At 45.6% G+C, this 12869-nt stretch overlaps 1 protein-coding gene across 1 annotated transcript in view; it reads left to right on the top strand.

Moving 5' to 3' along the window:
* Window positions 1-10145: 10145 nt before the first annotated feature.
* The window catches only part of GSR (glutathione-disulfide reductase), a 42297-nt gene continuing 39573 nt past the window's right edge, over window positions 10146-12869 (top strand). The window contains exon 1 of the mRNA XM_080928779.1: window positions 10146-10462. Within this exon, the coding sequence (XP_080784905.1) occupies window positions 10223-10462 (240 nt within the window). The 5' untranslated portion in view covers window positions 10146-10222. The remainder of the gene's footprint in view (window positions 10463-12869) is intronic.

Raw genomic sequence — 12869 nt, 5'->3', positions numbered from 1 at the left:
GCTGGGGCGCGGGCCCGAATGAGAGAGGCCCATAGTCCTTGGTCAGGCGGCGCGGGTCATCTCCTTCGGTTGGGGAAGTCCAGAGAGGCCTCTGTCCTGTAGATCTGATGATGCTCGCGATGACTGTATTGTCCAACTGTTGCAGATCTAAAAGATGGTGCTCAGAAGACTGAAATGACTTAAGGGGGCAGTTGGCGCTGCGAGACCCCGGGACCTTGCGGCACTTGGGGGTAACTGGGCTTTTAGTTCCTAGCTTACTAGTTATTAAGCATCTTCTCTCCCTAACAGGTCCTGCGGGAAGCTTTAAAGTGGAGCGTGCTGCTGAGTGCCTGTTCCTGCCCCACACCCGCGTGGAGATTACTGTTCTCCCTGTCAGTTTGCCTACATGTGTTACTGTTATGACTTAAACTTGGCCTCACAGTGACTTCACTGTCACTCCATGACTCAGCTCCGGTAACTCAAAGAGTTCAGGAGAAGAGGGCCTCCCCCACTGACTTTGCAAATCCTCAACCCTCCAATACCCGAAATCACTCTTCAGCTTAGCTTAAGTTCCATTTATTATGTCCTACAACTTGCCTGGCTTCAAGTATGTATAAGTCATTGAATTTGTCCTGAACAAACTCAGCTCTGGGATAGGTGTCCTGTGTGAAGACTGTCTGATGTCTGCTGCCATGATAGGAATGTGGGTATATAGTGGTACAGAACCACTGCAGTGTGGAGAAGTATTTCCTGAGGAAACAATGACTAAAGTGTGAAGATCAGAAGTTTGGACTGTGTACTCCCTTTAATCTCAGCACTAGGGAAGCAGGTGGATCTCTGAGTTCGAGGCCAGCCTGGTCTACAGATCGAGTTCCAGGACAGCCAGGGCTGCGCAGAGAAAGAAGAGGAGAGAGAGAGAGAGAGAGTGTGTGTGTGTGTGTGTGTGTGTGTGTACAGAGGAGAGCAAGAGGCCTTGGAACAGTGAGCCCTACATTGATGTCCATCAAATTCTTCCCCTTAGGGAACTGCAAAGGAGAGGAGGCAGAAAGAGAGACCCGGAAGGGATGAGGAACACCAAGAAAACACAGCCCTCTGAAGCAGAAAAGGCCAATAAACGTGTGAGCTCAGAGAACTAAGGCAGCATGTACAGGACTCACATGGATATTCACCAGATAAGCTCCTAGAGCCCAAAGAAGTGGATACCTACCTCCATCCCTAATCCAGATGCTATGTCCAATTGATAACCACTTGCAAATAAAAATTCACTCTCCAAGGGAATCTCACTTGAAAAACCAAACTACGTGTAAGGGTAGGCTGAATGCCCAGCAGGTAGACAGTAAATGAACTCAACTTTAGAGGTTCCTGGTCTTAAAATGTCTTGTTAGGGTCTTTTTTTTTTTTTTAACCTCCTTTTACCCTAAAGTTCTTGGTGTATATTTTATGGCTTCCAGTTTAGTGTTTTTATGGAATTCTCAGGTGTGCTTTCTTTGGGGCTCTTTCCCTTCTGTTTGTTCTATTCCAGTGTGTTAGGTTTATTTTAATTCTCCCTTAGAAGACTTTCATATTGAGAGTCAGAAAAGGAGTGGATCCAGATGGGATTAGAAGTGGGGAGGACTAGAGGGAGGAAGAAATGTAATCAGGATATGGGGGGGGGGAGAGGATAGGTGTAGGGTGTTATGCCTGTGGGGGCAAGAAGAGGGTATCAGATCCCCTGGAACTGAGTTACAGATGGTTGTGAGCCACCAAGTGGTTGCTGGGAATCAAACCTATGACCTCTGAAAGAGCAGCCAATGCCCTTAACCACTGAACCATATCTCCAACCCCTCTCCCCCAAAATGTACTTTCAATAAAGTAAAAAAGAAAAAAGAAAATGAAATTAAGTGTACAATGGCAAATTGGACCTAGGGCCATTGGAGATTGCTTTGTAAGGCTATAAATCTTACTGCTGAGTAAGGTCGTTTGTGGCTATAGCCACAGCACCTGAGAGACAGAGATAAGAGGATTGTGACTGGTTCAGGCCCCAGTGAGGTCCTGTTCAAAAATAAATAAGTAGTAGCAAAAAAACTTTATCCTCTAAAAGTTCAAAATAGCAGGGCACAATCTCAAGTCAGTAATGAAAAGGAGGCTGTTTGTATTATAGCAGGATAAGCAGATTACACAGCTAGGTTGACTCATACAGATGTTCCTACTGTGGCCTGTGTTGCTGCTACATGAAGACAGAAAAGGAATCCTTCAGTTCTCACCAGCTTCGTTTTGCTATGCATTCCTCTTGTTTGTTTCCTTCTTCCTGTGTTACCATGACACAAGTGTGTCTGATTTTAGACTATGAAATACAAATTCCAGCCTGACAAGATAGCTCAATGGGTAACACCTGAGTTCAATTCAAAACTCACAGTGGAAGGAGAGAACCAGCTCCTGAAAGTTGTTCTCTGACCTACACACACACGCATACACACACACAGGCATTTTAAGTTTCCAGCATTGACAGCCAGCACTTAGCTAAATGTATTGGCTGTAAACTCCCATCACTATAATTGCCACAGCCATACTACCACATAAGAGACCACAGTGATGTTTTCACTAAGTCAAGAGTCTTAATGTAGGCAAGTGTAATAGTGCTCTGGCGGGATCTCATCAGTACCTCCAAGAAAAAGTAAAAGACGGGTGATTTTTTTTAATATTCTGTACTTAGGCTGGAGAGATAGCTCAGTGGTTAAGAGCACTGACTGCTCTTCCAGGAGTCCTGAGTTCAAATCCCAGCAACCACATACTAGCTCACATCGATCTGTAATGAGATCTGATGCCCTCTTCTGATGTATCTGAATACAGCTATAGTGTACTTATATATAATTAATAAATAAAAGGAGTTCTGTACTCTAAGATGGAGTGATTTAAGGTGACCTTTTCAAAATGGAGGTCTGGTTGTTACTATTTAGTCCATAATAAAATAGTTTGAGACAAACAAGGTAAAGAAATAGGAATCAGGTTTCCCATCCCCTTTAGGATTGTCGGGGATTGATCCAAGCCTGAACTATATCCCCAGTTCTGTCGATTTTTGTTAAGCACAGGGAGAGATTTGGCCAGTTGAGTTCAGACTCTCACTGTAGGAAGGCAGAAGCAGACAGATCTCTGTGAATTTGAGGCCAGTCGGGACCACACAGTGAATTCCCAGGCCTCCACATAATGAGACTTTGTTTCAGGGGGAAAAAAAGAAAGAAAAGCCACAAAAATTCAGTCAACAAGTTGAAAGTGGAAAAAGGGTGGGTAAATTCCACTCACTATGATGACCATGCAAAAATCTTGAAAATACCCAGGAACTGTAAATAAGGATAGGTTAAGGGGAAGCTGAAAGGAAGAATCAGTTCAAAGGTCATCTGAGATGCAGGAACATCTACAAACTTCCCACGAAAGCCTGCTCTCTGGGCCCGCAGGAAAGAGCTGAGATTTCTTATCTGAAAAGGCAGAAAACCGCTCTGTCAACTAAAGACAGACAAGAGATGGCCCAGCCTTTACAGCTCAGCCGGTAAAGGCTTGCTGCCAAGCCTGATGACCCGAGTTTGACCCTGAGACTGCAAGGAGGAAGGAGAAACCAACTCCCAAATGTATTCTCCTCCCACACGCTCACACGGGTGCCCAAGCGCACAGTGAAAATAAAAGTGAACCAAGAACTGAATAAAGGTGCAGTTAAGAACTTGGTAAGTAGTTGTTTTAGCTGTCTCAGTTTCTAGTACTTGTCTTACAGGTCTTCCCACAATGATAAGCAACATCATGTACTAATTACACATTGTCCTGCTCTTACATAGGCAGGACTATCTCTGTTTAGTTACCACTGCATTTTCAAGACATCAAAGAATCTCTATTTCCATTTTTTTTTTCCTTCAAGACAGGGTTTCTATGTGTAGCCCTGGCCGTATCAGAACTCTGTGCACCGATTAGGCTGGCCTCAGTCTTAGAGATCTGCCTGCCTCTGCCTCCTAAGTGCTGGGTTAAAGGCGTACACCACACATGGCTGGATCACTAGTTCTAAATAAGCAGGTGGTGGATATTTAGTGAGTGAATGTATACATGTGCATAATGAAGGTGCATCATTTTCAGGAGGACAAAGAAAAAAGTGAGAACAAGAAATCAAACCTAAAGGCTCAGTCTTTTTTGGAACCAACATTAATGCTGGTTGAGAACCAAGCCTGATGATATCTCTTAACACTGTTGACTTGCAGATGGTTTTTGGGGAGGGGGCTTATTTAAACCACCATACCACATGGTTTGGGTGGGACACATTCAAACCTCACAATATAGTCATACAAAATTCAGCCTACTTTTATCTATATCTAATTATCTGTTCTTGGAAAGGATGAAACTATGGGGTTTAGGACGACTTTGAACTTGCAATTGCAGGTGTGTGCTACCACGTCTGTCTGTGGCCTCCACTTTAACACTGGGAATGTTACATTCAATTATGCTTAGTAATTCTCACCACAGTCCCTAAGAGAAACTGATGGGGTTTTTTGTTATTGTTGTTGTTGTTTTGTTTGTTTGTTTTTAATTCTTAGAACTTTAATACTTTAAAAAGATGTGGGATTGGAAGGATGGCTGTGTTTAAGAGCACTGGCTACTCCAGAGCCTGTTCAATTCCCAGTACCCATGACAGATCACAATCTCTAACTCCTTGGGGAGTTAGTCCCAGGGGATCTGGTACCCTCTTCTAACCTACTTCCAAATTCTGAAGGCACAGCACGCATGTGGTGCACAGACATTCGTACAGGAAAATACCCAAATACACAAGATAAAAAAAGGTTAAAAAAAAAAAACTTTAAAGTTGGATAGATGACTCAGAGGTTAAGAGCACTGACTGCTCTTCCAGAGGTTCTGAGCTCTAATCACAACAACCACATAGTGGCTCACAACCATCTGTCATGAGATCCGATGCCCAGCTACAATGTACTCATACATATAAATTAAATAAAGCTAAAAAAATTTTAAAAAACTTTAAAAAGCCTCATGGTCATTTTTTCTTCAAAGTTGTATTTCTCTTTCACTACCATTTTTATATGTTTTTAGTAATCCACATTCAGTCATCGTGGTGAGTTGAGGGCTCATGTCCCTTCAGAGGTCCTCTACAGAAACTTAATCCGATATGACAGTCCTAAGAGGTAGACTTTTAGCAACAGTTAAACTATGAGTGCTCTGCCCACATAAAAAGGGATTAGCACTGTTACAAAAGAGAGGAGCACCTTTGTTAGTCAGAGTACAGAAGAGGAACAGCGCTGATAGAAGGGGTGGATTTTTACTAAGGGGATTTAATTTTGCTTACATGGTACAGGATGCACGGTCCAACAATAGCAGGTGGATACACTCATTAGCTACGTGCAAAGGCATACAGGGAAGTAGCAATGCTTTTCCCCAGCACCCTTCAAATCAGAACTCCACCAGAAGGTGCTGCCCACTCAGAGGGAGTGTCTTTGTACAGTTGATCCTTCCTGGAGACAACCTCATAGATTCGTCTCTTCATCTCTACATCCAATCAAGTTGACAACCAAAATTAACTCTAACCCCAGTCCCCATCCCTATACTCTTCAGCTCAGCCATGTAGGAATACAGCAACGAAATGCCATCATCAGTGTCTATTACATATTTGTGTGTGTGTGTGTGTGTGTGTGTGTGTGTGTGTGTGTGTGTTATGGGGCCCTAAAGACACAGAGATGGCTGAAGTCAGACTCAGGGACTTTCCAGTCATCCCAAGGCTGTGAGATCCCATCTGTGCCTGACAAATAAAAACAATGATCCAGAGTAATTCTCAAAAAAAAACAAAAAACAAAAACCCGAAGAATATACTGACTGATAGTTACCTGGCCCTCTAGAAAGCCCTAGAAAGGGTCCTGACACATGTCATAATTAGCTCATGCTCTAATCACCTAATTCTGAGAAACAAAACAAGGATGAAAAGACAGCCACAAGGTCAGATGGAAAAGACCCAAATATATATATATTATCATCAGCCTAAACCCACTCATCCAATGAATCCAAAGGTCACTGTAGCCCACCAATGTGACATCACCACCCCATGCTGTTGCTGAAATCTGCCCTCAGAACTGTATAAAATTGTGTACTTTGAAACCTCGGAGTCGTCTCTGTCCCACTTGCAGAACGACCCCAGTGCTCTGGACTTATCAACTAAACCTCTTGCCTATTGCATCGATCTCAGTCTATTTGTGTCTCTGTGAGAGTGGACACCCCGATCGCTGGGCCATGCGGGTCCAACAGCGTGTGTGTGTGTGTGTGTGTGTGTAGAGAGAGAGAGGACCTCGTGAATACTAAGAAAACAGTCTACCACTGAGCTATCTCCCCCACCCTTTTTAAAATTCAAAAGAGCTTCTCACTAAGTTGTGTGGAGTGGGGAAAGCCCTGAATGAATAGTGAATGCATGCTATGGACACGGCACAGCCACGCCGAGTACCCCAGCCTCAGACCCATAGGAAATGGCAAAACAAAGCCTTCCCTTCGGGTCCATGCATGGATGTTGGCAGTGTGTGCAGGAAATGCCCACCACAGCTTCCTCACCCATATATGCATGGCCTACATTCCCCCAATAAAGACTCCTTCTACTGAATTAGCTTTGACCTGTCTCCTTGGAACATGGCTCCTTGTTGAGCTATATGCAAGAATCCTGACACTCTTTTAAGCTCTGTATCATAAACACACTGTACTTCTAGGGTGCTGTGGTTTCTCCATCAGAGAGAGCAGTCCAGTTCCCAGCTTTTCCATGTGAGTGTGTTTGTCTTTTCCTCATTCCCTTGCCTCCTCAGTCAGGCCCGTCCCTGGAGCCACGATGGGATGGATAATACGAATTTGCTTAGGCCTGCCTTAAATTTGTTCTGTAATTCTGGCATGTCCTGATGCAATGTTAAAGTTTTTTGTTTTTTTAATCTCCAAATGACAGATAATGGAATTAACAGATGAAACTTTGGGTATGCCAATAAGGAAAAACAGTTCAATCTATCAGAACAAAGTATCTATGAAAGTACTATATGGAAACATGTAATGTCATATGCTAGTTGTAAAAGCTATGAAATGGCCAGGGTGAGGTACACACCTTTAATCCCAGTGGAGGCGGGTGGCACAGTCCACATACCAGGTTCCAGGTTAGCCAGAGGTAGTAGGAGATCCTATCTTAAAAATTCTTAAAAAAAAAAAAAAAAAGGAGGCTAAAGAGATGTCTCCTGGCGAAGAGCACTGGCTGCCTGCTCCTTCCTGAGGACTTGGGTACAATTTCCAGCACCTACATGTCAGCTGGAATACTACACAACCATCTATAACTCTGGTTCCAGGAGATCTGATAGCCTCTTCTAATCTCCATGGGTGTCAGATTAGCAAAGCAAAATAAATACATACATAAATACAAACAAAATTAAAAACAAGCCCAAAAAAAGAGGATAAATGGTTCTATTAGAGTGTTTTGATCACTTTCATCCTTTTCAAATGTACATTGGAGTTTTGCCTCTGTGTGTGTGTCTGTGTGTGTGTGTGTGTGTGTGTGTGTGTGTGTGTGTGTACTCATTGCTTACAGAGGCAAGAAAGGGCTTCAGACCCCCTGGAACTAGCATTACAGACGTGTAAGCCGCCATGTGGGTTCTGGGAATCAGACTTGGATCCTCTGCAAGAGTAGCCAATGTCATTAATTCCTAAGCCATCTTTCCTGTCCTTTTTCTTTCCTTTCTTGAGATAGGGTTTTATTGTGTGAACTAGGCTGCCCTCAAACTCACAGAGATCCTCCTGCCTCTGCCCTGTGAGGCATGTGCTACATGCCTGCCCACTGGTCTATTTTTGCTTTTTCAAAAGATGCTCTGTTTCTTTTCCTTTTAAAGATTTATTGATTATGTGTACAATGTTTTGCCTGCAGACCAGAAAAGGGCATCAGATCTTATTACTGATGGTTGTGAGCTACCGTGTGGTTGCTGGGAGTTGAACTGAGGACCTCGGGAAGAGCGGCTGGTGTCAACCACTGAGCCATCTCTCCAGTCCCAAGAGGCATGTTCTTATCCCATCATCCTTTGAGATAATAAACATTCCATTCCATCCCATCATACTTTGAAACAGGGTCTTGCTGTGTAGCCTCAGACTTGTGATCTTTTCGCTTCTGCCTCCAAAGAGCTGGTATTACAAGAGTCTGCCACCCTGCCTGTCTCTTTATTTTTCTTTTCTTTCTTTCTTTTGGAAACCAGGTCTGGTTTTAAACTCACTTTGTAGCCCAGGACGAACTCGAACTCCTAATCCTCCTATCTCTAGCACAGGTTGGCTTTCTTTTTCTCTTAAATGTTGTAAGGTATTTAAAAAGAAGAGGAAGAAGACAACGATGATGACGGAGGAGATGGCTTTGTGACATACCTATGACACAAGTATGAAGACCTGAGTTCAATGTCTGGAGCGGCTCTGGGAACTCCATGCCAGGGACTGAGGGACATGGGTAGATTCCTGGCAGCCATATACCCAATCACCCACAGGTATGTGTGTGCGTATTCACATTACATGCACTTAAAAAAATACTAAATGGTTACAAAAATAACACTTATTTAGATTCAGAATAGGGATGCCAGTCATTTCTAAAGCTTCCATCTGTCCCTTTCAAAATGCATCAAATTCTGGACTGGAGAACACAGGCTGTGTTTCCAAAGGACCTAGTTCAATTCCTATCATCCACATAGCAGCTGTCTATAATTTCAGTTCCAGAGGGTAAGGCCTCTGAGGGTACTGCCAGTGTGTGGTTCATAGACATGCATGCAGGCAAAACACCCAGTCACATTAAAGGGAAATAAATCAAAAAGTGCATTGAATTAGACAGCAGACAGACGAAAGGAATTGAGTACAGTGATAATTTCCTCTGGCTTCATCTTCTAGAGTCTAAGTCCTGTCTCTCTTCCTCCATCTATCTGTCTGTCCATCCATTACTCCAGGATCTTCCTAGTATGTAGCTCTGGCTGTCCTGGAATTCCCTATGTAGACCAGGCTAACCCGGGACTCACAGAGATAGCTCTCTTTGCCTCTGCCTCCCAAGTGGAGGAATTGAAGTCATGAGCCCAGCACAGACAACTGTAAATCCAGTTTCTCAACAAAGCAGCCTCCGAGAGTTTCTCATAGTACAGTGTGCTTTATGCTAACTTTGCATTTAAGCTATTGGTGCTCTCTGTTCTCTTCTGTTTCAATCCTGAGCCTCAATACTGGACACGGAAATCATGTGATAAGTATGGTCTGGTAGACAACTGGAACTACAGAGGTGGCGAGGCCGACACACGGAAGTTGGGAATGGAACTTCGCTCCTCTGGAAGAGCAGCCAGTGCTCTGAAATGCTGAGCCACCTCTCCAGCCCCCGAATATTTTTAAAAAGCAGGACGGTTGTGTAAGTGAGGTATTGCCTCACAATGGCACGTTTCTCATTACTGAGCAGTATTTAATCTTGATCTTTGGGACGAGGCAGTGCCAGCAGAAAAGTTGTTTTCCCTATCTCGATCAAGAAGAAATGTGTGTGCGTGTGTGTGTTTATATGTATCTATCTTTACATAACTCTTACCTATCTGTGTAACTTTATCCCCATCAAACTTTAACCCGGTGATCTTAACAATCATTGATTCGTTACAAAGTCGCTTTCACTGTGACCTTGCAAATGTTTCCAAGGTGTTATTCTGTCCAGGCGCATTTACCAGAAGGAAAAAAATCTTCCTTCTTCCTTGATCTTGAACCCAGGTTCCTTCTACCTGCAGCTCCCAAGTCTTACTGCTTTTTAGGCAGAAAACAAAGCCCAAAAAACCTTTATAAACTGTATAGCAGTCTGATATGGAACCTCCTGCTCGGAGTATGGGGCCTAGCGGCCCAGTGTTCCTCATTTCTTTGCAGTGAGACTCCCAGCCTTGGGCTTGTGATAACTATACACTGTTCTCAAAGACTGGGAATCTTGGCCCATTTAGCTGACTATCCATCCCAGTCTGTTTCACAGCTGGCGAGGCAAGACTTTTGTCTTTAAGCTTCATCCACGGATCACAAAAATCACTTCTCATTATTCCAAGCCCTACAAGAGGAACGTGGGTTAAGGCCTGCAAGAATCGGAGAAGCTGGGGGCTGGGAAACAAAACGTGCACGTTCTCGATCTCCGTCCACGCACTGCGGGGCGGGGACAGGGGCCCTCCGGCGCGGCCCGCCGCGGGTGCTTAGTCACGGCGACGCTGCACCCCGGTCCCCGCGCGCACTTCCGCGCATGGCGCTGCTGCCCCGGGCGCTGGGCGTGGGCGCGGCCTCGAGCCTGCGGCGGGCGGCGCGCGCGCTCACCTGCGCCATGGCAAGTCCCCGGGAGCCGCAGCCCCCGGCCGCCGCCGCCGCTTCCTTTGACTACCTGGTGATCGGCGGCGGCTCGGGCGGGCTGGCCAGCGCGCGGCGGGCGGCGGAGCTCGGCGCCAGGGCCGCGGTGGTGGAGAGTCACAAGCTGGGTGGCACTTGCGTGAGTACCGGGGCCCCCGGGCCGCGCGGGCTTGCGCGCTTTCTCCCGGCCTCCGTGCGCGGCGCCCGGGGTGCTGCCCGGCTCCTAGGCCCGGGTCCCAGGAGGTGGCGGGAAAGAGGGTAATGCGACCGAGCCCGCCACTCTGCACAGGTGCAATGCTAAAGTCACAACTTCAGCCCAGCGTGCACCTCCATGCGGGGGAGGCTCGCATCCGGCTAGGGAAACCCGAAACTGCCTCTGGGAAGCTGCTAGTGACGTGGGCGAGGGGAACAGTGGAGAGTTCTGGCATGGAGGAGTGTGGGTGTGTGAGGGTGGGTCGGGTCTGATCTATTTCAAGAGCAAAGACATAGGTAACAGTACTTCTCAACTTTGGCTGCGCGTTGGACCCCCCTGGAGAGTTGAAGTTCTGCTCTTCCCGCGCTTCCAGGGCTCCCGACGGTGTCCGGAGGTGCGGCTCCGGGGTTAGCAAACTCAGAAACGCGCAGATGATCCCAACCGCAGCCAAGGCTGAGGACTACAAGCTACCTCCAATACCTTTATGATACCGTTTGTTGTGGATTGGGGACAGCTTTTCAAATTACAAGAAAAGAAAAAGAGAAGGGGTAGTCAGTCTTAAGCTTGAATGACTTCATACTTTTAAGAACTGTCGCCTACCCACATTAGTGTGGCCTTTTCCTATCACAAGATCTAGGCAGAGTTCTTGTTGGTGATTGAAAACGCTGAACTCAAAAGAGTCACCTGGCACTGGGGATAGGTTTGTCTAAATGCCTTTGAAGGCGTTTAAATTATGCTAAATTGGGAACTCCTTAGGGGCAAGGGCGGGTTCCTATATTTGTGCACTGCTTGTTAAGTTAAAACACCTTGCTCAACAGCTGTTTGTGAAATGAATGAAGCCACGGCTGAACGGGGGTGTAGGTGAAGAGAAAGGAAAAGTTCATGATTGGCTTGCACTTTGACACTAAACTAGAAAGACTAGAAATCTCTGCAGAAGGCAGAGGGAAGGGTGTGTAGCTCAGAGCCTGCCCTCTTCCCGCCACAGAGGGTGGGCTGGCGTTTGTCCATTCTCAACTCTGCACTTTTAGGCTTTTGTTTTCCTCCTCCTTTGTCACATCACAGATTTGTGACACCGACTGTCATTCTTGGTTCTACTGGCATTAATCAAGAAGGGGCTGGCCAGGGTTTGATATCTGAATTGGAGGTCAGCCTTGTTTATAGAGCAAGTTGTAGGACAGCCAGGGCTACACAGGGAATTCCTGTCTTGGGGGCGTTAAAAAAAAGGTGAAGACAAACTTATTCCAAGAGCGAGCAAAGGACACCCAGAGTGACATTGTTTGTGGCCAGTGGTCCACCGGGCTCATCATTCTGCGGCAGTGGCCGTTTCCATCCAAGCTTCGATGTCTTTGAGATGTTCTTTGCTTTTTTAGTGGCATAACTTTGGGAACGTCTTCAAAGTGGCTTTTGGCTTTGAATTACAAAGCCGGGAAGGGGGCTGCAGCCAGTGTCAGGGAAAATGTAACCAAACGGTAGAAGCTGGGTTAGATTTACGCAAGGATTGCAGTAATGTGGTCTGTCGGGAGTTGGACTAGTGAGTTTACTGCAGGAAGTAATTTCTAGGCATATGCAGGGAAACTCGAGGCCTTCTATTTGTTTTGATCCTTTTATTTGTTTTGGGTTCTTAGAGGAATCTGACAGAAGGAAGAGGGTAGGTAGATATATTTGTCTGCAGAAATTCCTTTAAGGAACTTACAGTATAATGGGGAGACCATATATAACCAACCAGAAAGTGGGGTTGGTCTTTTTTTTTTAAGATTTATTTATTTTATATATAAGTAGCTGTCTTCAGACACACCAGAAGAGGACATCAGATCCCATTACAGATGGTTGTGAGCTACCATGTTGTTGCTGGGATTTGAACTCAGGACCTCTGGAAGAGCAGTCAGTGCTCTTAACCACTGAGCCATCTCTCCAGCCCTGTCTGTCTTTCTTAAAAGATCATTTATTTGTATGAGTGTTTGCATGAATGTCTGCACCACAGGCATGACTGGTACCTACAGAGGCCAGAAGAGGGCGTCTTGGGAACCAGTGGAGCTGGAGTTACAGACTAGCTGTCATCTGGTGCTAGAAATCCAACCCAGGTCCCTAGGAACTCTGGGCAGTGTTCTAACCACTGAGCTGTCTCTGCAGCCCAGGTCTGTCTTAATTCTTGCAGGTAATGAATGACTGCTCAAAATAAAGTGGTTCATATTAGTGTTGATCCTCACTTCCGATACTGGGGGCTGATTGCTGAGTTCAAGGCCAGCCTGAGCTGTAATACGAGCACTGTCCCTAAACACAAAAGAACTTCCTCTGGCAGTGTTATTTCCACACAGTAGGATTATATTTATTTGTACTCAGTTGTTCACTGAGT

The sequence above is a fragment of the Micromys minutus genome (assembly GCF_963924665.1).
Source record: "Micromys minutus genome assembly, chromosome: 14".
Taxonomy (NCBI): Eukaryota; Metazoa; Chordata; class Mammalia; order Rodentia; family Muridae; genus Micromys; species Micromys minutus.
This window is presented reverse-complemented; position numbering and strand designations above follow the sequence as displayed.